The following is a 25,785-nucleotide window of genomic DNA, read 5'->3' as shown; positions in this document are numbered from 1 at the left end:
CTCCCAGGAATCTCACACTCACGTGTTCCCCTGCTCTGGTGGACTAATCCGTGTGGATGTTGTTGAGTAGTTTCACGTACGAAGTGTAGCCCAGCACACTGCTCAGGCTTGGGTGCCTTTGGAGTCTTGGGGAGTCTGTCAGCTCCACTAACTGAATTCAGAGCAATTCAAAGAGGTTTTCACAAAGAACCCTGGCATTTCAAAAAGGAACACAGACCTCTCTCCTTCAAAGGATTGGATTTGCAAATCAAATAGCATGCAGCACATGGACTTAGGGAGCTGTCTCTGGAAGTCCTAGACTTCTAATTAAACCCGAGGGTGGTACCTGATCACTGTGGACAGTCAGTAGTAACCACAGACTGGGCACAGACCTCACTGATAAAAACAAACCCATTCAGGCAAAATCACATCCATTGAATATAATATAAGCCAGGCATTGCTACTGCAAACCTTCTTGTTCAGACAGTCCCTGAGTTATGTACAGCCTTTGGTCAATTTAAAAACAACAACAACAACAAATACTATTTATTCTTTGATAACTCCATACGTGACTCCAACATATTTTTATCATATACCACCCAGATGCCCTATCCTATTCCCCCACCATTCATAGATTTTTAAAAAATTGAACTATTTTGTGTGCATGTATGTATGTGTGTTTACACATGCCACAGGATGTATATAACTAGAGGACAACTTGCAGGAGTCAACGCTTCCAGTGATCAAAGTCAGGTCATTGGGTTTGGCAGCAAGTGCCTCTACCTGCTGAGCCATTTTGTTTGGCCCCGTTCCTAGACTTTGAGATAGCTTCCATAGGTGAGCCTGCCAGGCAGGCTGACCATCGGGTGCCTTTCAGAGCCAGCAAGTCTACTTTTGAGGTCTTGCTTGAATCAAGCCTCTGGCAGGAAAAGCCCCCTTCCCAACTTCTCTACTTAAGAACCTGATAAACAACTTCTACACCTACTAGTTCTTAGAGTTGTCTTGGCCAAGTCTCGGAAGAGTGGCACCTTGCCTGCTGGGGACGAGAGTGGAGCCCATCCATGCAGGGAAACCAGCTGTTGACAGGGATCATAAGGGTGAAGTGTATGAGACATTGCCATGCTTTGAATTGGGTTGTTCCCTAAGAGTTCATGTGTTAGAAGCTGAGTGAGTCTTCTGTGGGCAAGGTCAGAAGTGAAAGGAACTGAGAGGAGAAGCTTGGTGGAAAGCCTGTAGGTCACCGTTGTTTCCACAGAAGAGATTATGGTAGCTAGATCCTGACTTGGTTGTTTCAAGAGGCTTTTACGAAAGAGCCATCAATCCTTCCTTGGCTCTCTCATACATGTGTATGCCATCATGATGCTAACTGCCATGAAGTCACCACCAGAGCTGAGCTGTTCAATTATCCCCTCCCCTCTACCTTCCCTCCCACTCTCTTTTGAGACAAGGTCTGCTGTCTGTTCCCTCTGGGTTGGTCATAGTTGTGACAATGACTATCTTGATTCAGGGCAGCTTTGTTCATGTGCCCCTCAAGAGATCCAGTCTATTAACATTCCCTCCTGGGGGAAGAGGGAAGGTGGACATGGCTCTGAAGACTTGAGAGACTCACAAGACTCACAAGAGCCCCCTCACAGTGCTGATGGGGCTCATAGAGTTCACGAGCCTTCACAACACAAATCACTCACCTTCCTGAGGTTACACTGTAATAATTCTCGCAAGAAAGATACAGACAACCCCGCTGGTTAAAAGTCTTAGTCCTTTATTGGCCAGTGACCAAAAGCCGGTTCATGCCTCAAAGTTTCTTGGTGCCGAAGCTCAGGGATACAGCCTTTTTTTAAGGCAAAAATTATGAAAAACATAATTTACATCAAAGTTAGATGAGGGTCAGAGTAAACCTTGAAACATTCATTTTTGGCAGAGCATAGTATTATTTCAAACCCAACATGACATTTATTTTTACCATCTTTTGTTGTTTTTGTTTATGTTAAGTTTGTATAAGCATTACTTACTTTGGCTAATACCTCTGGGCCAAAGTCAAGGCCATGAAAATCTCAAATGTGTTGCTGAAGTAGATGTAACTGTGGTGGGGTAGAAAGCTGAGAACTGTCTAAGCAAGTACAAAATAGTCAGGACAAGATGATGTTACCTAAGTCACTTCGATATATGAGAAGAACAATACATTGGAGAGGACTCCAGTAGTATAGCAGGGTCTGTAAGTTATCCAGGGGATACTTCCGTCCCAAACCAATCCTCACTTGCTTGGAATGGTCCTTTAGAAATCCTGGATACACTCTATCACTAAAGACATTCACTATACAGCAGGTTATAAGATAGAAAAATCAGGCTGGGTCTGAGCTAGAAGCTCCCCAATTGGCTGGCATTTGTACTGCCAAAAGGTGGTATGCAGGCTGAGGAGAATTGTCACCAATGTCCAGCTTGGCTATGGACCTCTCCCCCCCCCCCCCCCCCCCCCCCCCCCGCATATTACACTGCTAGCATGTCTTGCAAGATGTTCCTGCTGCTGCAATAGTAGAACACCCATTATTTGCCAACTGTATTTAAAGCCAGCTCCACAGGAGAGGCTCATGTTTGGCACCATAAACCTGAGGTAGAGAAATCCCAATACCCTGTGAGGCAGCTATGGCTATTGCTTTATTAAATAGGTATAATGTGTTTATCAAAATATTTTCTAAACATTTGTGTTTATGCCCATAGGTAACTGCTGTCAGCTGCAGTGGAAGCCAATACCTTACCGTAACTGCTGGCAGTTACTGCAGACACTCCTATGCAGTCAAAATGCTAGGAAAGTCTGTTGCTGTGGTCTGGACTGTTGCTATAGCATAGCAACCCAATGACCAACCATAAATGAAAGAAAACAATCCGATCCCCTGTACCTCTCAAGACTCAACTACAGAAGAGGAGGTAGAAAAAAAGAAGAGCTGGAGGAAGATGGAGTGTTAAGCATATTTCCTCCAGATTGAACACAACCATTGCTGCACTGAATTAGAGTAGCTGTCATTATCCTCATGAGATCAGGACTACTAACATTCACTCATGGATGGCTGGAGAGGGCTCATGAAGCGAACAGTACTGACAGGTTTACAAACAAGATCCTAATGAAGCCTCTCCATTCCGTGAGGTTATAAGAAGAAAATCATAGTAATGTAGCTTCCTTTAAGTTCCCCAGATGTGATGGCTGTTCTTGCTTGTCATTTTGACACATCTGTGAAGCGGGACCCTCAACTAAGAAACTGCCTTCATCAGACTGGCCTATGGGCATGTCTGTGGAGCATTTTCTTAATTGCTAATTGATACAAGAGGGCTCAGCCCACTGGGAGCGAGTACCATCCCTAAGTAGGTGGGCTTGGGCTATATACGAAGGGCAGCCGACCGTGAGCCTGAAAGCAAGCCATGGCTTCCCTAGATGATTAATCTGGAAGATGAAAGAAGACCTTCCCTCTCCAACTTGTTTCTGGTCACAGTGATTTTTCACAAGACAGAAAGACAACTAGGACACCAAGTGAGTCACCCAGAGCAACACAAGACCACTATGCTGCTGCTTTTCGGTGTTGTGGCTGTCCATAATTTGCACAGGGGACCTCCCAGTGATGTAGCTGCCTTTTGAAGTCATGCACACATATTTCTGCCACCCCTATAAACATTTCAGTTACCAACCTGGATGGAACAGACCTTTTCTTTAGTCTGTCGGTGTCTACCTGAGGTGAATGCAAGTTTTTTTTACACCTCTTCAGGAAAAGTCATGACAGGTCTCAATCAGCAGCCCAAGCTGACCTTGCTTCCACGATCCTCCTGCTTCAAGCTCCCGAGTGCCGAGATTAAAGGCTAAATCTATCTTCTTTATGAAATTAAGCCAGCTTCAGGCATTTGGTTATAATTAATAGAAAATAGATTACTACAGATACCACACTTCTTATGAATTCAAGCAGAATGCTGGTTTATGTATATTTTAAATATGTAATCTACCATTTTTATTAGTTAAAAAAAAAACACAATATATCCAACCAACAAATCCACAATGTATAATATTTGTTTTAAAGAGCTGGCCCATCTTTGCTACCGTAGATTTTTCTACTCAAATTTTGATGTAGCAAAATGAATTTTGACTTCATTTTAAGCTGGATAAGGTTAAAAAGTTAAAGATGTCGTTGTCCTGGTATCTTCTAGGGCCAAAATGAAGAATCTATGACTGAAAAATCAAAAGACATCTCAGTCTTAGTTTACAATTTAGTTTTGCAAAAATTGCCCTCCAACATGAATTACAAATTTTTGCCTCAATCAGGTACCAGACCTCAAGATCTAGTGTACTAGGACTACCTTCCAGTTCTTCTGGGCTGTTCTCTATTCTTCCTTTTGCAGAGAGCTTACCATACACAGCAATTTCTACCCAGTGGCCAATAGGCCAAGGGTGTGCCTGACCCAGGCCATTGGGAACAGGCATTGGGACTGGGAAAGAGGACAAGTCTGAAGAAAGTAGGGGAAGGAGCTCTGAGGGTCCCTGGGCCCCTCTGGGCCCTGAGAGCTGCTGCTCTATCCTAATAAATGCTTCAGTGCTTTGTCACTGAGTATGGTTTGGTTGTAGCAGGTCCACATAGACTAGTCTAATTGGTTAAGAAAGCTCAGCCTACAATTTTGTGACACATGTTTTATTTATAGGGGATTAAAATTTTGGCATATACATGACACAAGCATTAAGTATAGTACACTTTCCATGATAGAAATTATCATACTGTCCACCAAAATCCCTCAATTCCAGTCACATAATGCATATGCTAAAATGGTACACCTGGGGAGAGGGGGACAAATGGCATTCTCGTTTTCTGTTCTGATTTACGTAACTTCTAAATGCACTCAAGAAATAATAATTTAATGTTCAAAACGCTTTTAATAAACAAATTCAGGGTAAAATTAGTTGAAATATTTATAATGCGATTTCTTCATTACACAGTCTTTTCAATATACAATCAAGATGACACTGCACAGGGAAAAGGGGGAAGCTATTGCACCCACAAGTAAAAAGGCTTTTCTTTGTGATGCTGTTGTGTCCATATAAACATTTGCACTGTAGTAAACACTGGCTCCTATAGGTAATGCAGCATTATGAGGAAGAAGTGCCCCGAGTGTTCCTCATGCACAGGCTCATCTTCCCTTTGTCCTACCGCATCCGTCCCTCATCGCAGACAGCCAGGCTCTCTCTCTTCCACACATTTCACCGAGTGATCGTCCTCATCAAATGCACTGGTCATTTACAATTTACACAGCAGGACTCTTCCTATTTGTTCAGCCACATTTCTTCCTGATGGCATTTCCATCTTAGTGTCCTGTCAAGTAATCCTGGGTAGAATCTGAAGCAAAAGAGTCTGCATCCTCATTATCTGAGTCCTCACTGCTGTCGTCGGCAGCTGGCTCTCCTGTGAGAGCTATTCGAGCATAGTCATCAGTGTCTATGGACTTGCAAAAGTGGATGGCATATTTCAGCTTCTCCTCAAGCACCTGCTTACAGGAATACCTGGGTAACTTTAGCAGAAAGAAGCATGTGTAGGACTCAGGAAGGAAGTGGTCAGGAGGGTTGTATTTATCCAGGACCTGTTGGTAGAAAATATTAAACAATAAGAGATTGTGGAAAGGATGAGTAAAACTCTGGATCTGTTTTATTGTGTTCACTTCATTCTTACAGAAACTATATACTTGGCTATAAATAAAAACATAAGAAAATGTAGAATCTAACCAATTTTAGAAATTAAAAAAAGTAACTCATCCCTAGGACCTGCAATCAAAGAAGCAAACCAATGTCACTGTGACTCCTGATCATCATGAAATAGTCACATGCAGATGGCCATTGGAACAGCCCCACCAATCAACTTCTACTGGTATGGTAGAACCCTGTCACCCAGCTGACACCAGGGCATGAGACTGGGGTCCAGCACATGACCACCAGAGGACACTCTTTATAAGAGTATCAGTCCACTTTTAGACCAAGATAACTAAGCAGTAAAAATGATTTGTTATTATTGTTTTAGAAGAAAAATTATGTTTGCTGTCAAAGATGTTTCTTAAAGATATTTTGATAACCCTGGCCACAGATGTGTCTCTACGCTATTGCTACCAGGAAAAAGAAGAGAGTGTTAGGTCTGGTTTGCCCACCTCAGTGACCTTAACAGGTAAACTGAGCTCATTTAAATCATCAGACTATTGAGTTCTAAGACAAAGCAAACTTGTTCTCAAATGTATGAGCAGTCTCATTTTTCTCATCTAATAGTGAGCATAACATTTAGTGATCTATCTGATCCAACTAGAAAATCAAACAAATGCTTTTTGAATGTGCATTCAAAATCTAAATGCTGGTATAACATCAGCATGCTCTGATAATGGCTCTGATACACTTTTTAAAGATAGGTGATGGTATACAAGATCTGTAATTGTAAAATTTTAAGACTTCAAATTATAGAAGTTAGGTATTCCCCATTTTCATTTTTACAAAATCTGTTTTCCCAACTGCTCTGCAGTAGAATATACACAAGGGGCAGGTCACTTCTACTGATGTCAATACAGTGCCTTGCAGTCCTGGTGAGGAGCCTACCTGGATGACGAAGTCTCTACCCCGGAAGTCAGCAATGGTCCTGGGCAGCCTTGTCCGGCCCCAAACAAAGCGAAGGAAGAGGGAGCGTTCCGTGTTAGAGAAAGACTCCATCACCTCCCAGAACCACTGAACCAGGGATGCAGAAGGTTCAATCCCTTTATACGTTGCCACTGACTTTAAAAGATGCAGTGGGATGTCTGGGCTCCCACATACCTAGGAAAGACATCCTATTAAAGCAGGCACACATTTCCTCTTTTTTCATTTCCACAGGATAGCCCTCTGTTTCTCTAATAAGGTTCCTACAGACCCAGGTGAACAAGAGCACCACCCTGAACCTCAACATCTAGTGGGCAAGCAGTGAGGGAGGGGCACACTGTTTTCATTTCACTTAATATCCTAGTCAAGTTGTAGTTTTCCAAAAGGTTTTAAGTAAACGATCAAATGAGTGCACTAGTGTGCCAAGGCAGTTGTAGGCAGCACAGAGCAGCCACATACCATTGTCTCCAGCTCGTATCCAGTGAAAAGAGAGAGAAGGGGTACAGGCACGACTCGGGCCATCCCTTCCCGGACAGCAGCCACTTGCTCATCAAATTCATGGAGTCTTAAAAAAGAACAAAAACAAAATCTTCCTTACACTTGTGCCTACATTTACTGGGCACCTTGGTCTGCTGGTACCAGGCTTTATACACAGTACTGCTACAATGCACACCACAGGGGAGGTCTGAGAGGAAGGCTCTAGGTAATGCGCTTCATATACAACACTACTGAGTTCACCTAAACTGTGCACAGGACACCACCTTCATGATTAACTACAGCCACACACACTCCAAGCACAGTGCTGGGCAGTGTTCTCGTCACACTTCACCAGAACTACACTGTCAAGTACAGGCCCTCTCGGGGCTGGTAGAGGCTGCCGTGTTCACATGGCCCCTCTGTGTCCCTGTTCCTGAGGAGCTGACAAAGAAAGTACAGAGGGGCACAGACAGGCCTGACAGCCTCGTGGGGACTGTCCTCTAAATGAGTACATTGTATTTACCTCACTATTCTACCGAAACCTAGAAATTTCAAGTGAGAATAACAAGTACTCTGAACAACAGCCACCAAATAAAATGTGTAACAAAGATCAGCAATAGCAAAGAAAAATTAGCATCTTTTTATATACTATACATCTGGAAAAATGTAGATACCCAAGTAACTATAATCTGTTACTTCTGTAATTCATTAAGTCAAAGCAATTTGAAGGACAGATGACGACAAACCTGTAGTTTATTGCCAGCCGGACATACTCTGCACGGTTGTCCAGGGTGATGTGTGTGTGCTTGGAGCTTAGCTGGATGTCCTGGCCACTGGCACTTGGCACTGTGAAGGGCAGGCTCATGGCTTCAAACTCCTCTGAAGTGGCTTCATTGTCACGAATGTACATGAGCCCAGGAATAAAATCTTTATCAACCTGTCAAAGAGGAATACAGTATACATGCTAAATCTGGGTTGTTCCCTACTACAGAGCCCAGTCCCAGCCAAACCTGACTTATCTGCCTCAGAGTGTCTCTAGAATACAAGGGTATGCAGGTTTCCCCTCACCCCTCCCCACAAAAAAAGGTTTCTCCAAGGAAGTACTTCACCCAAGGAGCTGAAGAAAGCTCCAGAGAGTTCTTAAATTAACTGCTGAGAAAATAACTGTCACTGGTGGGTGACTGACACTCCCCTAATCCCTGAAGGGCACAAAGAGCAAGGTCGCTAAGGACACCAGGTTGTGACTGCCCTGTTAGTCTCTGTTCCTGGAAGCCTGAGGTGCAGCGTATGGCAGTGATCTTCCTTGTCTGTCAGGCCACATCGGTTGCTGAGCACCACAAAGTGCAGCGCATACCAACTCTTTCACATTCACACTACTTCATATACCCATGCATGTTAGGTTAGATACCTAGAAAAGCCCAGGCCCCGTAACAAGACCCACAGCCCAAATGAATCACCTCACTGAGGTCTGCAATGGTGAGGCTCATCCCAGCCAGCTGCTTCCACACAGGCTCAGCAAGATTCAGACTCAGAGGACTCCCAGTTCGAATGGCAATGCCCAATAACACCCCTGATCATTCAAAACAGAAGGTTAGAATACTTGGAATGGATGAGAAGTTGCTTCTCACTTATTCAAACATGCCTTGGAGTATCAGCTCTGCACTGAGATCATCGAGTCTTCTAAACCAGTACCACCCAAAATGAGAGCTAGGCCCACTTTGAAACAGCATGTCCTATTCAAAACTTACTTCCTTTTCTCCCTACAGAGAAGTTTCTAACTCTTCGTATTCTTTTCAAACACGGCATTAAACCACAAAAAGCCAACTCTAGTCCCTTTGAGGGCAAAGCAAAGAGATGGATTCCTCCAAGAAGGTGGATATTTAGCTAAGGAGTAGTGGTAGATGAAGAAGCACTCTGGGAGCGCTCTGCACAGACCCAGACAAGGAGGGATAGGCCTACTGTAAAGGCCATCTTTTTCCATGCATTCCTGAGTTTGAGACACGTTTAGAACACAAACCTATTATTCAGATCCTCTGCATGCCAAAGAAAGCATCTAGCCTCGAGCACACACTCACACACTGCCCAGCTCTGTACATCGTCATGGCTACACATAGAATGGCCATAATTTCTCACGGTTCACCACTGTCAAGTCCTGGACACGAAGTGTAAAATGAAGAGTAGTATTTTTTTTCCCTCCATAATGCTGGTAAATGCACAACATTACTGCACATCACTTTTGTCTACTGTTGACTTGAGATAAACAAGAGATGCTACATTAACTTAAGGGTGGTCCAGGCCCTCCAGAGCAGTATGACAGACAACTGAGAGGCCCACCCAAAAACCGGAACATGCTGCAGTGCACAGGTGCCCGGGTGGCAGGGTTCAACAGGTAACAGTCTCTGTTGGCACCAGACTCGTCCCTGCCATTGGGAGTCACAATCAGAAGGGGAGTGAGTCCATTCTGTAGCTCCTCACAAATCTCCGCTATGGACTCGCTGTAGCCACCCCCACAGTCATCCACAGATTCACCTGGAAAGAAAAGAGAGTCAGCAACATATAAACCACGCAACCCCACCTGCAGGAACAGCACCAGGCAGGTGGCTGCTCTGCTCCTCTGTACCTGCTGCTACTGATGTACCACTCTGCCTGCCATCCCCCAGGCACCCTCTCCCAGCAAGTAAGTTCTCCAGAGCATGCACCGCCAAATCTCACCAACAAACTTGACTTTCCAGACTCGATGAGGAAGGAGTAGGCTGTCAGGACTGAAGGAACTCATCTTAGCACACATCTGCCCAAAGACAGACTTGGTGCCATCAGGACCGGCTAACCCACCTTTACTCCTGGAGCGCTTAACCTAGAGAGAAAAGAATGGAAATGTGCGACACTGGGGCTTGGAAGCAGCTGCACAGAAATCTGCCTACAAGAGCCTCAAAACTCCTCCCTTCACTCCGCACTCATGGACTCTCTCTGCACCTGTACACTGGCCCACCCTACCACCTCACAACACTTTGGCTCCTTCTATGTAACACCTGGATGACTTCTGCCATAAGCAGGTCCCTCAAGGAGGAGCAATTACCTTATTACCTCTAGCAAACACACACACACACAAACAATCCATGGACAACTCCCATAGAAACAGAAGGGCTCTGACTATGACCCTGCACCCCACTCCTGGGCTTCCCACAGCTCCAGTTCTGAGATGGTACCAAACTTCGCAGCTTCCTTGCCACAGCACCAGTGGGCTAGGAGTTGATGCACACAGATCTCTGCTGCAGGCACTACACAAAACAAAGCAGTCACTCCATTCTGAACATCTGAGGTCACCCTAGTCATCAGGTCATTAGAGACACAGCACAGCAGCTTACTTGTGGAATCTGAACATACTTTCAAACAATGACATACATAGCCATCATCGTTTACACAGGGTGAAGGCAAGGTGTTGCTAATAACTATGGCTCGGCAACACTGCCTTTGTGTGGATTTTCACACTTGGTACTGTCAATGACAACTGTAACTACCAACTTCACAACACAGTCCTTCTTATGGACTGAAACAGATATTCATACACTTACACCAAGTTCCTCTAAAGGCCAAGGCCAGAAATATTAGCTCAGCCGTGGTAATTTCCTCCCGTCTGTTCACTGTGCTGAGCTCTGTGCAACTCTAGACCACTGTACCTGTCACTGCTGCACACTCTCTTCATGCCCATGGTTCTTATCCTAAACTCACCAGGGAAGTCAGACCAAAAACGGATGTTGGTGTGGCCTTCACCCCTCCCCCCCACACACACACACACACATTTTCCAGCCTCAGTCACCTGGTGTGAGATGCTAACAACATGCTCAGTTTAAGAAAAACTGGCCGTGCAAACATATTTTTACTGTGAGTCCTTCAGCAAAGCCTCATCATCTTTAGCCAGCTGCAGTGAATGCCAGGTCAAGCTTAACCCACTAGCTCTCTTCAACAGCACAAAGAACACAATTAAGACTGTAAATCTAGGAGAAATCACAACAAAAGCCCTGACTTCCTACAGAAAGAACTTTTCTCTGTCCACTCCCCAGCCACATGTCTACAAAGACTACCTCCTATCAACTGCACAGCAACCCTAAAAAGGATTCCTAATCTCCAGAAAGACAAAGCAGTGTGTCCACAGCAGCACAGCTGCCACACAACAGCCATGGAAAAGCACCAACTACTGGAGCCCAGCGGCCTGTCTCCTACAAAAACCGAGCACCATGTGGACACGTTCACACAAGTGACAGGAGATAGACCTACACACAGGCGGTACTTTCTGGGGTCAATAGAGGCACAGGTGACACTGGCTGACTTTAATTTGACTTTTCCCAATTTTCTGTAATGAGCATGAATTAGTTCTGTAGTAAATTTAAAAGTACTTTAACCCAGGAGTAGTGGCACTACAATCCCAGCACTCAGGAGGCTAAAACAGGAGGCTGAGGCCAGTTAGGGCTAAACAGAAAGACCCTGTCTCAACAACACCTCCCCCCGCCCCCGCAAAAAAAAAAAAAAAAAACTCACCCCTCAACCAAAAAACCATGTTAAGTACTTTTTATGGATACTGATTTTTCAGAACTTCCTGGTATCAAACAGCATTATTTTCATCACAATAAAAAACTCTCCAAGGGCTCCAAGTCCCAGCCCTCCCTGCGAGTCTACTGACAGGTAATGTTTCTAGGAGCAGAGGGTGTCACTTTCTTCAACAGGATAGCCCCTGACACCTGGTAAACTGCCCCGTGATCCAGTAAATCACCCTAATTAAATTCAGTGGGTCACACAAATTCAAAGACATGAAAGTAACAGAGGGATTTGTAGAAAAGACACAGGTTTCATCAGGAAAGGGAGTGTAAGAGAGGGTAATGGGAGTGTGTGGCTAAAATTCATTATACAAAACAATAGAAAAACCTCCTGGAAGACGACCTGTGTGGGCAGAGTCAATCCCTCCTGAGTCTTAATGTTGCTGGTGCTGGGCAGCATCACTTTAGATGCCAACCCCAGGGCAGAGGTACCACACGGCCAATCAGACTCAGTGCTGGCATCCTGAATTCACTTAGATTTATCAAATCTTTATCCCAGGAGTCTAGTTTTGGTGGAAAAACAATTCTATCCCAACGTTTGGGGAACTTTCCCCTCAGGAGATCACACTGTACTAACTGCAAGCTCTGGTATCCCAAAACTATGGATGATAGAGGAGCCCCAGATGTCAGTCTACACTGCACACTGGTCTCTGGGTGTTTGTGTGCTTTCTTTTTTTTTTTTTTTCTTCTCCTTTTGCAATCTGTCAGTTTTTCTTTTAAATATAGTGAACATTTTAAGGGACAAAATTAAGGACATACAGACAAGTAGTAAACAGGTATTACTGAAAATCTGCAGGGAAAAAAAGACAGTAAGCAGCCGCATGTCCACTGCAGGACTCTGGGCTCCAAGCAGTCAGGGCCTCATTGGTACCTCCAGCCCTGAACACCCCAGGGAGACTCCTGGCTCCAAGGAGCCTGTAGGTCTGTCCGAAACAGGAACCTGACTGAAGAATGTACAGCTCTCCTCGTCTTGCAAACTATAGCATGCACGTCATCCAAGATGGGGAAATAAAAGCGTTTTTATGGGCTAATTCAACAGCCCATTTATTTGTGCAACTAGATGACCAACTTACAGCTAGCACTAGATACTGTGATGATCATCACTAGAGACACCAGTTCTACCAATGTGGTCACATGTGCTGTCCAACAAAGGACAAGAGTTTCATCTCTTAATTCAAAATGCCCCCAAGTACAATTCAGAAAAAAATTCTTGTCATGTAATCAACATCAGGATAAAAATCATGTGTTAATACAAAGGTTGAGTAACAAAGAATTTGTTCTTCATGGCTCTCTGTTTCTCATCTAAGAGGCGAGGCTAATTTCATTTGCGTATTAAATGTCAAATGCCATGCACTATCATAATAACTAACTGGGATTCCTCTGTATTTCTAATCAAAATTTTCAAAGTATAAGTTTAAGTGTACTTAGAAGCAGTGTTAATTCAGAAATGGCCTGCTTTTCCCTTCTTTTTCCTGAGACATTAGCAATACTGGTTTATTAAACTGGAAAACTCAAAGAGTTGGGCTGTTACAAGGCTCGAAGGAATATGAACTGTTTGCATGTAAAAAACCACCAGTTATAAGAATGACCTAGTTTTGCCTGTAACAAAAATACAAAGGCCACACAGAAGAGGGGACATTATCACCTTGTGGGGGAAAACATGGCTGCTCCTTACTTTACCTTGTTAAATTTCTCTTTGCCTGTGCTTTGGTGTTATGACAGGTAAGTCTTTCCTATTTTCACATAAATAAAAATACTCCCACCCCCACCACCACTCCCAAAGCCTCTTGCATCACAGAGTACTACACACAAGAAGCCTGCTCCCTAAGCCTAGGAGTGCTGTCTTGCCCCAAGACCACAGGGACACCTCTTGCACCATGGAAGCATCACTTGTCAGAGCAGGAGAGGGAGCTACCTGGATGCGGTTCAGCTCCACCACAGGCCCATGCTGGCGATCTCGCACCATAGTTGCTTGCACTACTTTTCGGAAAGCTGCTTCCTAAAACATGAACAACAGACAGTTTAGAGTCTGAAATAGAAACCAGCATGCCAAGAGAAACTATATCACTGTTTTATAGCCTCTATGTCTGAAAGTCAGTATTCTTTAAGAAGATACAATGCTGTCCTTTTCAGGGTGTGAGATAGAGCCAAGGAGCCTAGAGATCCATGTAGAGAACTGGAGTTTGTAAGAATGACTGACCATTGAGCAAAGAAGTGCAATAGCAGCAGGGTCTGAAGTTTAACCTTTTAAGTGCATCACAGAGCAGCTGAGAGTCAAGAACTCATGGGTCCAGCCAGACCTGAGGTGGGAACATACTGTAAGCATGCATTGAACAAAACCAGAGTGAAGATGGCCAGACGGTGTGGCTACCACACTAAGGATTTGAGCATCACCCACAAAGGGACACTTGAGGGGCATTCAAAGGGAACAGTGGGTCTCAGGCCTCTTTGCTAAGGGGACAACAATGTCCTTTTTCAGAGCTGGGGAGGGAATGATCTGTAGAACCTCAGGGCCTCCAGCAGATCCTAAGCCCTTCTCTCAGATTAGACTCTTAGGAATTCCAACCCAAGACAGCAGAAGTAGGGGCATTAGCAACTCCAAGAAGCACTAAAGGTAAGAGGAGATCTGGCTTTAGTGGTAGAAAGCCATCCACCAGCCTCCTGCACAGCCTCACCTCATCTGCCTTCCTGCCTGCCCCCCTCACACCTGTGGCTAAGTTCCTCCAAGAGAGCATTTTCCAGCTCTGAACCCTTGGTTGCCCAGCTCTCCTCTAGTGATACTGTTGGAATTGTTCTGTGTGTTTTTTAAGAAAAGGTCTTGCAACTCTTGCTATGAAGCTTACACTAGCCCTGAATTCATTATGTAACCTAGGATGGTCTCAAATTCATAATTATCCTGCTTCCACCCACCCACCCCAAGTCCTGGGATTACATGTATTTATCAACACACCCAACTCCTCACTGGTAATCTGAGTCAGAGGCACTAAGACTTCCTACCTCTGCACTGTCTCCTATAACACCCACCCAGAGCCATCTAGCAGAGGCTATGCAGCTGCTGGGGTCCCTTTGGACACCCACTGTATGCTGCCCTCTACTGTTACTGCCTCATTGTAGGAACCCATGTTGTCCCATGCTCAACTTAGTGGGAGCCCACCCCAGAGGTTCTTGCAACCTGTGGGAGGTGCACTCCAACTCCCTCATGCAGGGGGCAGCCTGCTCTTACATTCTTCTGCCCCTTTGCTGCCCACTGTCCTCTCCTCTTTGAAAGATGAAGTAAAAATGACAGAATCAGCTTTGCTATTCTTTAACTATTGTAAAAACAGTTGAAATCAAGTTTCTTCCTGCACCTATCAGCAGAGAGAGTATCTTCCCTTAAACACCATCTTTATTGCTCAGCACCCTTGAGCACAATGGACATAAAATGCACACAGCCCTCCTGCTCAATACAACAAAACATCTAAATTTTATTTTATCAGTAAGAATCGACTACACTCCTTGATAACAGCATATACCAAAGAATCAGAGCCTCAGGGTGGATCGGTCTTTACCTTCTGTGCTCTTCTTTTTCTGATACCAAGCTCCCATGCCTGCTATGCATTGAGTCCCCTCTAAGATCACATCAAGCTGCGCACCAGAAATTCAATAGCTTACTCTTTTACTTCTCAGCCTGACATTCCCTGTAGGAAGCTCTGATTAATAAAAATGTCAACAGGTCAAAATCCATCCTATGACCTCTAGATGCTAGCATTCCTGATTTTGTCTACTCCCTGTCCCTGTCAAATCAGTCGGCAAGGAATCTCTACCTACACAACCTTGGAGCTTCTCTCCAAGCTCCCAGCCCTCTGCTGGACATGCATAGGAGAAGAAATTACCTAAGCAGAGAAAACCACAAGCACAAGGCTTAGCTTCATGGCTGTTTTTGTTTTTTTGTTTTTTATAAACATGTTCTAAGTATTAGAACTGGACGGCACGTAGGAGACACTCAAAGACCATTTGTTGAATGAAATAAAGTCTTTGTCTATAGTCCCAGAATAAGGATTTTTGTTAAGTAAAAATTTACAGAAGGTAACAGTGCTCCTGTCCCACAGACTGCTACAAAGTACCTTTCCCTGAGATATTAAGATCCCTCGTAGAGTGTCAAACCCAACTGAAGGCCCAAGTCCAGTTTCATCAAGAGAGCCCTCTAGGTCAAACATGGGGATACAGGGACAAAAGAGCTCTGAGATGTGATGCAGCAGCAGCAGTCGGTTCCTTAGGGCAATGATGGGGATCTCCTGCAAATGGTTGTACTCCATGGGTACCTGAAATATCAAAGTTTCACTAAGTCCACTAAGTGGCTAAAGCACGGAAAGCCAAAATACAGCTTTACAATTTCTGAAATTAGTCTGAAAACTCTCATGTTTTTTCTAGCTGGTTTGATTACTTGAGACAAATAATGTAAACATGGAAGAATGTTAGAAGTATTAGTTTACAGAAATAGATTTACCAAGAAAGGCCACATATACTATCAGTTATTCTATGTAGTTTATTGGATGGTATTAATATTAATTTTTCTCTATCCCTTTTTGTTCTCCTGTGGATTGAACCCAGGGCCTCGTGCATGCCAAGCAAGTGGGCATTCTAGCATTGTGTTATGCTCCCAGCCCACTATTACAGTTATTACTGCCACTGCTTTGTGGCATTATGAACTAAACTTTTATCAGTGCAACATCTCTATAAACAAGAAGGAGCCATATATTGTTGGACCTGCATGATGGCTAACTGTAACAGTGTCCTCCTATTCTGGCACATCTACCCAGATAACACTGACCTGTGCAGGGAGCTTGCCGGCACTGGCTGGCTTGCTGGTTGACCAGGCAAGGGTGTGTGCAGAACCACAGGCCACACGGTTGACCTTCTTACCCTGAAGGGCAGCTACCAATCGAGGTCTCTGAATAGCATTTGTTGTTCCATCTCCTAGCTGCCCCTCATCATTGTCACCCCATGTGTAAACTTCACCTAAGGGAGTAAACGTAAAGAACTGAGACAAGAGGAGCAGTGAATGCACAACCCCAACACCTTCCCATACACTGGTAGCACTTACTTCCCTTCTGTTTTGTCAGTGTTCACCTCTCTAAGCATCAGCTTCTCGGTGTCACCACACACTAATCGCACTACTATCCACAAGTAAGCACACTTCCCAGGACTCGCTATAGCACCTCCTGGCCAACACACCTTCTCTAGTCTGGTCTAGTTCATTAGTTCACTGCACCAGGTATGCAATAGCAGCATCTCTGATCAAGTAACATGACACTTAAGGAGATAGCTAAAAACCTAAACAGCTGCTGAACACTAAATAAACAGAGGAAGAAAAGTCAGTTTTAAGATGAACAAAATCCATGTGTTCAAAGGAACCCTTTCCTAGTTATTCATAACCTAGGCATAAGCTTCATCATTCACAACACTGATCATACTTTCTGGGTCCATGCTGGACCCACACAGTGAATTACTAGCCACCTACCATCCTCTGTGCAGCACACACAGTGCAGGGAACCAGTGGCGATGGCAATGACTTTCTTTCCCTGAAGTCCCTGGACCTGCCGAGGTCTCCGAACATGGTCATCAGATCCATGGCCCAGCCGATGATAATCACCTTTGCCCCTGCATAGAAAGAGAGCATGGAACTTACTGGGCTATGGTCGTTTGCGTTCCACCCTGCCACCATCATGGTGTAAGCTCTATACCAGCATCTGACTCACAGCCTGGCACAGAAGTCAACAAGAAGGGACTTAAAATAGTTCCAATGGTTTTAGGGGCTGGAGAGATGGCTCAGCTATCTAGTGAACTTGCTGTTCTTCCAGAAGACCTAGGTTTAATTCTTAACATCAACATGGTAGCTCACTGTCATCTCTAACTCCAGTTCCAAAAAAATTATGATGCCCTCTTCTGGCCTCTGTGGGCACCAGGCACACATGCAGTACACAAGACATACACGCAGGCAAAATACCCAAACAAAATTAAGGTTTTTTTAAAACTATGGTTTCAGTGAGATTGCACAAACAGAATCTGACATACCATGTATAAACAGCTCCAGATTTGGTAAGAGCCACAGAAAACTGAGATCCACATTCCACTTTAACTACTCCAAGGCCAGTGAGAGAATCAATCTAGACAGAGAAAAAATTCAATCAGACAAGCTCCATCATTGCAATCACAGTGAGACTTAACTAAATCTATTAAGAACTCTTAAAATCTGTACTTGTGTAATATATATATTTGGTTTTTTGAGACAGTTTTTCTGTGTGTAGCCCTGGTTGTCCTGAACTCTGTAGACCAGGCTGGCCTTGAACTCACAGAGATCTGCCTTCTGAGTGCATTTTTAAAAGTGTGTGCCACCACCACACGGCGATCATGTAGAATATTTAATATAATATTAAAATTAACATCCAACACACCAAAGTAATTTCAGGAAGGAAGCAGAAACATGTGACATTGTCACAAGTAAGGCCTAGGATATGTCATCAGGTGAAGTCTAAAGTCTTCTCTCTCCAAGACTGACGTTGAGGTACCAGTCTCCAGGAAGCTCTGTGCTTGTCCTCACCTGTGCCAGCACTGTCAGACTCTGAGACCCACAAGGAAGCAAGCCCAGACAGCAGGGGAGAGATGGCCAGGAACACTAGGCTCCTATCCATCCACCCAGGTCAGCATCATGAACACGCCTCCAGTTAGCAACCCTGTGACCTGTTTTGACCCCATATACATCTATCTGGTGACTAATCTCTCTATCCTGTGTCAGAAATCCTGTCGGACCTCACTTCTCTGGTCATCACTTCTCCTTACCCCACAAACTGCTCCTTGTGATCTCCGTGTATGTCTTCCTACTTATTTCCCTATATTTCATTTTTAAATTAACTAAAACTTCATTCTCTTAATTAGTCTCTGGATCTCCTGCCCTGTCACAGTACCACCACTAATATACTCCTCTAGATTTTCCCCATGTCCAACATCCTATGCTCGAATGCAGAAAGGCTTCCTTAGTTAAGTCAAAAAAGGCAACCCACTTTCTTTCATAAAAGTAGAAATCCTGAGCAACCTATAATGAGGTTACAGTATATATGTGTACTGGAAACGGGAAAGGGCTACAGATGAGGGAAATGGGGGCCACCATGGGATATACATCCGTGCAGTATATATGTGTACTGGAAACGGGAAAGGGCTACAGATGAGGGAAATGGGGGCCACCATGGGATATACATTCAGCATCTCAGGGTGAGTTAGGGAGAGGAATTTTTCTTCTAGACAGTCTCATTCTATAACACAAGTTAAAGTGTGAATTTATAACTGGAATACTGTGGTTACAGCATATACTGCTATGCCTCACTGCGAATTTTCATTTTTAAAATTTAAACTGACTTAGACTGAAAAAGTCATCCTGAAATCAACAGCAGTTGTACTGAAAAGCACAACTCCAAAACAAAACAAAAAGCTATGTGGTTGGACCCAGCAGGACCTCCCTGGTCAGATTCCATCCCAGGGTGCCTGTGTCCCTGAGCCTCTCTGTTCCACATCTGTGCTCAGCAAGGAAGGACACTGAGCACACCCAAGTCCCAACACCACCACATTTACATACCGCAGGGCACAGGGCAAATGATCCAACACACTGATCTAATACCACCTAAACACACTAGTCCCTTCAATCTCTATACCTACCCACCAAAGACATTGTATCAGTCTGACAGCATTAAGAAATGCCTAGTCATTCACTCCCTAAAAACAAACAAACAAAACGACACAATAGCCCCTAACTTAGGCCTACGGAGGGAGCTGGCAGCACAAGGCCTCTTCCGTCTCTTTGCTTCTAGAGATCCATCAGATCCACTAGAAGCCAGTTCTAGCATCTGTCCTACACCAGATGATATGGCCCCTATTTACCACTGTGAAGTTAGCTACACCTCAAACCCCTCTGTAAACGAAGTAAAACCACAGGCTCTTTGGAGCCCTGCTGTGCCATACGCCCTTCCCAAGAGGACACAAACAGCACTTAAGGCATCCAAAGGTGCGAGCTCCGTCACTCATGTTTTACTCCTGTGTACTTCCTGCAATGAACAGAATGCTCCTGAGAAGCACACTCAAGGGAAAGCAATTGGAGATCTGGGTTGCACACACAGGAAATACCTTCATGGGCACTTTGCAACCGTCACTGCCTCCTCTGCCAAGCTTGCCATAGTCTCCGTCTCCCCAGGACCAGACAGTATCGTCATCAGTGAGGCACAGTGTCTGGGCATCACCGCTGCCACAGGCAATGTCTATGACACGGTGGCCCTGTAGCGCTTCCACCTTTAGGAAAAAAGAATGCAGGAAATCACTGAGGGAAAAGGGAGCTTTATAATAGTACTGCCACTTTATGAATGTTAGATTTCACAAAGAAAAATCTTAGTAATTCTTTAAGATAGAAATGTATTCCTCTATTTGAACAATATAAATCTGAACTGTAGAGAGTAGGCATCAGGGCTCCAGTGAACCAACCATGCACCACCGTGAACACTGCTCATTCACTCCTTAGTAAGGACTGTATATGTACCAAGACAGTTTATTCCAGTAAACAAGAAAACACAAACCACTGACCCTAAAATAAGAAGAACACAGCACCAAAGACAAACTCCCCCCAACCTGCTTCAACACTATGGCCTGAGCAGACACTCAAGTCTGGACCTGGGCCTTTAAACCCAGTACCTTCTCACCAGTTTTGGCTTTAACTGGTCCTCACTGTCACTGTGCCCCAGGCGGCCATATCGGCCTTTGCCCCATGTGTAGAGGTCCCCAGCTGCTGTGACACAGGCACTATGGGCTCCACCAGCAGCAACGTCAACCACTTCAATCCCTCTTAGGGACTCAATGACACGAGGGCGGTCACACGGGCTGCAAGAAATAAACACGGCTGAAATGTATTTTTATTCTTACATATTTTAAAATTTAAACACTTTAAATTTGAACAAAAAATTTCAACATTTCTGGTTGCTACTTATTTATTCAATGTGTGCCTCTAAATATTCCTTCTCAGCCAAGTGATTATTACATAAATAAAGAAGAACCACTTAGACCCCAAATCAAAATTTCATGATTTTCTATCTTCCTTTACAGAGTAGCTGAACGCCAGGAAGTAGGGCTTGTGCAGCTTTAAGCCAGGCTCATGATGTGGTTTTGTGTTTTTACAAGGTCTATAAGCCAGAGATTGCTGTCTGTGTGTAGGTAGTGATAGGTGTGGGGTGGGAGAGTTACCTGGCTCTTCCTCGGTCTGCTCAATATGCTATATGACTACTGTGTTCTTTTTATATCGACTCACTTTCTTGTGCTGACCCAATCTAAGAATTCTGGCATAAATGCCATTTGAACATACAGTATTGTTCTTTTGTACATTGTTGGATTTGATTTTTTAAGCTATTAAGAATTTTTACTATGTGTGTAGATGTAAGATATTGATTTGTATTTTCCTAATAATGTCTGAGTATGGTTTTAATAAAGGTAAAGCTATCTTTTAAAAAATGAGTTAAAAACTGTAGCTTGATGGTTGAGAATTTGCCCAGCATCCTAAAGGCCCCAAAACAAACAAACAAACAAAAAGATAGGTTTAGTGATGCACATCCCAGGAGGTTAGGCAGGAACCTAACCTATCACAGGTTTGAGGCCAGCCTGGGTTATTTTAAATAGCAAAATCCTGTCTTGCTGTGGATATCGCTCTGTGTAAATAAAGTTCTGATTGGCCAGTGGCCAGGCAGGAAGTATAGGCGGGACAAGAGAGAAGAGGATTCTGGGAAGTAGAAGGTTGGAGAGGGACACCTCCAGCTGCTGCCATGAGAAGCAACATGTAAAGACACTGGTAAGCCACAAGCCATGTGGCAAAGTATAGATAAGCAAAAATGGGTTAATTTAAGATAGAAAAGGTAGATAACAAGCAGCCTGCCACGGCCATACAGTTTATAAGCTATATAAGTTTCTGTGTGCTTTCTTGGTTGGGTCTGAGCGACTGTGGGACTGGCGGGTAAGAGAGATTTGTCCTGACTGGGCCAGACAGGAAAACTCTAACTACACTGTCTCTAAAAAGAAAAAAGAAAGAATAGTAACAAAAAATGAAATAAAATAAAAAAATCAAGAATTCTCCTTTCTCTCCAATGTCCTCAAAAAGTAGGTTACATTATATCAGAAATCACCAGTCATTTGGTTTGGGAGATGTATCTTCAGGAAATTAGTATTTTCATTCTGTGCGTTGTTTTTTTTGTTTGTTTGTTTGAAGTTTGTCCAAATCTTTAAAAAGTCAGGTTTGTTGCCATAAAGCTGTTCATTAAACTGTGGTTTATGTTCTGTTTAAGATGGTCCTCAATGGCCTAGATTCACTATGTAGACCACAGATAGGTCTGGACTTAATTTGTGACCACTACCCTGCCTCTACACCCCAAGTACCTTGACTACAGGAAAGCATAATCACACTTGGTTGCTGCTTCTAGGTTTTCTGTTTGCTTTTTGCTGTGGTGGTTGTTTTGTTTGTTTTGATTTTAAAGATCTCATGTATTTTGGTGGTACCAAAGATTGAGCTCAGGCCCTGGGATAAGCTTAGAAGGTGGGCAAATGCTTTAACCACTAAGTTACATCCCTGGCCTTTGTGATCTCTAAATACCTGCAAACTATATATGAAACCCCTTCAGCAGCAGTCAGGCGGTGGTGGCACACGCCTTTACTTCCAGCACTTAGGAGGCAGAGGCAGGTGGATCTCTGTGAGTTCCAGGCCAGCCTAGTCTACAGAGCTAGTACCAGAGCTACATAGAGAAACCCTATCTTGAAAAACAAGGAGAGAGAGAGGGAGAGGGAGAGGGAGAGGGAGAGGGAGAGGGAGAGGGAGAGGGAGAGGGAGAGGGAGAGGGAGAGGGAGAGAGAGAGAGAGACAGAGAGACAGAGAGACAGAGAGACAGAGAGACAGAGAGACAGAGGGAGAGAGAGAGAGCTTCATCTCTTAAATTCCTCTGACCTGAAATCAATCAATCTCAATCTATCTCTTTCTTTCTCTCTCTCTCTCTCTTTTGGCTTTTCAAGACAGGGTTTCTCTGTGTAGTTTTGGTGCCTGTAGACCAGGCTGGCCTCAAACTCACAAAGATCCGCCTAGCTCTGCCTCCCGGGTGCTGGGATTAAAGGCGCGCACCACCATCGCCCAGCCTGAAATCTCTTTTTACCATCAGTCTTGATAGAAGTTTTCCTGGTCATATGTCCCCCCTCAAGAACCGGCTTTCCTACTCTCTCCTGGCTTCCTATGCTAAGGATTCTGACGACCTCTTTTCTGCTCACTTTGGGTTGCATTTGTCCTTCTTCCTATAGGAAATCCTACAGTATAGTGTATTACATCATAGTTTTATACCATTTTTTATTGTCTAAGTGCCATTTCACATGATAAGTTTCCTTCTAAGCACTGCTTTTGCGGGATCTCACAGATCTGGGTAAGTCAATTTCACTTTCATTCTGTTTAAAATTAATTTTGTTTTTTCATTCATTCTCTGATCCATCAGTTATTTTGATGTTTTAATTGCTTTTCTTCCTCTTGGCTAAGACTAAATACAGAAATGTTTTATTTGTTTTCCAAGCATTAGGGGACAATTTCCAAAGATCCACAATTGATTTCCAGTTTAATTTCCATGTAGACAAGAGAATAAACTTTGTATAATCATAAATACTCTTACCATAAAAAACCTGCTATTTTGTGGGCCATTGTATAGTCTATACTGGTTGATGTTTTATGCACATATAAAAAGATTAGAATTTTGTTTGGCACAGTTTTCTAAAAATGTTAATTAGGTCAAGTTGGTTGGCAGTTAGCCCATTTTTTTTATCCATTTCATATTTTTAATCTTCTCATTGTTACAAATTATGAAAGAGTATTTAAAACCATGACCATAGGGGTCTGTCTAATTTATCCTTGCAGTCCTAGCAAATCTTTTAATTATTGTTTTTTGTCTGTATGGGAGTTTGTCTCCAAGTATGCCTGTACACAACATGAGTGCAATGCCCTCAGAGGCCACAAGTGGGTGCTGGAGTTACAGATGGTTGTGAGTCACTAGGTTGTTGTTGGGGATCAAATGTGGGTCCTCTGGAAGAGCAGTCAGTGCTCTTAACTACTGAGTCATCGCTCTAGCATATTTTTATTTTCATCAATTTGCAGTGTCTATTAGGTGTCTAATATTAGCTGTTTTCTTGATGACCTGACTACTTTATCATGAAGAAACAATTTAATCCATGCCAATATTCTTTGCTGTGAAAATGTATTTTGCATATTAATGTAAATATTGTGGGTTTGTTTGCTTTTCACTAGTATTAGCATAGTATACATTTCTCCATCATTTTGCCTTTACTTTTAGTGTGTGCAATGCACATGCACATGTGCAGGTGTGGCGACCAAAGGACAATCTTGCGTGTCATTCTTTAGAGGACACCTACGTTAGTTAGTTAGTCAGTCAGTCAGTCAGTTATTTTTTGAGGCAACGTCTCTCACTGACTTGAAACTTGTCACATCTGCTGAACTGACTAACCACTGAACCTCAGGGTCGCCTGTCTCTGCCTCCTCTGCACTGGAGTTACATGTATATGCCACTATGCTCCCTTGGTTTTGGTTTTTTAACATGGGTTCTGGGGGGTCAAACACAGGTCGTCACGCACATAACAGACTGAGTCATCTCCCCAGGCCCGCATCTGCCTTCTGAGGGTTCAGATCTTCTGATGTAAATAAATATACTTGGCTTTAAGCTCTCACCTTGCTGTCTGTTTTCTACTTACCTATGATTTATGATTTCATGCCTATTTTATTACTTTACTACAGTTTCCTACCCTTGAATATGTCTGTAACCTACCACAGCTGAATCCAATCCATCCCAACTGCTTTTCAAACTCTACTGTCAGTGTACTTCAGTGCAGTCTTTTTTTCCTCCTCGTGTTTCTTTTGCTTGGGATTCTTTAAGATTATTGCAACTGTGAGTTCAGAGCTGCTAGTCAATTCTGCATTTCAGTTATTTCTTAAAAATCTCCCACTCCCTCTCTTAAGTGCTCTTTATGGACACACTAAGCCAGTGGCACTGTCCCAAGCTCCTGGTGTTCTGTCATTTGCACATCCCTTTTCCTTATGCTTTCACTCTGGGTAGTTTCTATTGTCCCATCTCCCAGTTCACTGGTCTTTTTTCTATCACATCTACTCAGGCGTTAATTCCATATAATTTACTCTTCCTTTCTGTGAATGTACTTTTCATCTTTAAGATTTTTCATTTGGGCATATTTAGGCTCTATTTAACAGTCTCAAGCTTTTACAAGCTTATTCACAACATGGTATGTGATTAAAAGAAAAGTCTACCACAGTGGCATTTCTGAATCAGTTTTGATTGACTAGTTTTTGTTCTCATATGAGTTGTATTGTTTTGTTCTTCTGCATATCTGCAATTTCTGAGTGGACACAGGACACTGTAAAGTTTACCTTGTTAAGGGTTTGTTTATATTCATAAAAATAATTGAGCTTTGATCTCTATTATTTATAAAAATGGTTTTAGTTTTTAAGTTTTGGTGGAGGAACTGTAGCCAATAGTATATGATTCACTTTCTCCCTTGTTAATGAATACTTATATATTCATTGATACATATGAGTGTTTTGTTTGAAGGTAAGTGTAGCATATACGTGCAGTACACACAGAGGCTTTAATTCCCTTGGAATTGGAGTTACAGATGGTTATGAGCCTCCAACAAGGGTGCTGGGAACCAAACCCAGGTCAAAAGCACTCTTAAGGCATCAAAAGCCCTCCAGTCGTTAGTTACTACTTTTTGTACTCTACCTGCTTATGAATTACAGGTTTCTGGGAGCTCCATCTCCTCTGTGAGCACCAAGAAAAGTGTCTTTCAATCATGTGCAGAGGTCTGCTCTTAGGCTTCCCATGACTGCCTTCCTGGGCTCCAAGGGTCTCTGGCCCTCCGCACAGCGCTCACCTACTCTGCAGTACTCGCTACACAGCCGACCTCCTTCGGCCTCCTCAGCTCTCTAGTTCCGTTATCTCTAAATTAAAGGATGCTGTCATCATCTGCCAGGGCCTCTCCTATCTACTGTGG

At 43.6% G+C, this 25,785-nt stretch overlaps 1 protein-coding gene across 1 annotated transcript in view; it reads right to left on the bottom strand.

Moving 5' to 3' along the window:
* Positions 1 to 1,721: 1,721 nt before the first annotated feature.
* The window catches only part of Herc2 (HECT and RLD domain containing E3 ubiquitin protein ligase 2), a 224,647-nt gene continuing 200,583 nt past the window's right edge, over positions 1,722 to 25,785 (bottom strand). The window contains exons 80-93 of the mRNA XM_036183790.1: positions 20,403 to 20,580; positions 19,837 to 19,998; positions 17,737 to 17,828; positions 17,183 to 17,322; positions 16,493 to 16,680; positions 15,786 to 15,983; positions 13,598 to 13,681; positions 9,803 to 9,944; positions 9,425 to 9,619; positions 8,548 to 8,660; positions 7,837 to 8,027; positions 7,073 to 7,178; positions 6,578 to 6,790; positions 1,722 to 5,583 (exon numbers count right to left, since the gene is read on the bottom strand). Of these exons, the coding sequence (XP_036039683.1) occupies positions 5,311 to 5,583; positions 6,578 to 6,790; positions 7,073 to 7,178; positions 7,837 to 8,027; positions 8,548 to 8,660; positions 9,425 to 9,619; positions 9,803 to 9,944; positions 13,598 to 13,681; positions 15,786 to 15,983; positions 16,493 to 16,680; positions 17,183 to 17,322; positions 17,737 to 17,828; positions 19,837 to 19,998; positions 20,403 to 20,580 (2,275 nt within the window). The 3' untranslated portion in view covers positions 1,722 to 5,310. The remainder of the gene's footprint in view (positions 5,584 to 6,577; positions 6,791 to 7,072; positions 7,179 to 7,836; positions 8,028 to 8,547; positions 8,661 to 9,424; positions 9,620 to 9,802; positions 9,945 to 13,597; positions 13,682 to 15,785; positions 15,984 to 16,492; positions 16,681 to 17,182; positions 17,323 to 17,736; positions 17,829 to 19,836; positions 19,999 to 20,402; positions 20,581 to 25,785) is intronic.

The sequence above is a fragment of the Onychomys torridus genome, chromosome 1 (genome assembly GCF_903995425.1).
Source record: "Onychomys torridus chromosome 1, mOncTor1.1, whole genome shotgun sequence".
Taxonomy (NCBI): Eukaryota; Metazoa; Chordata; class Mammalia; order Rodentia; family Cricetidae; genus Onychomys; species Onychomys torridus.
This window is presented reverse-complemented; position numbering and strand designations above follow the sequence as displayed.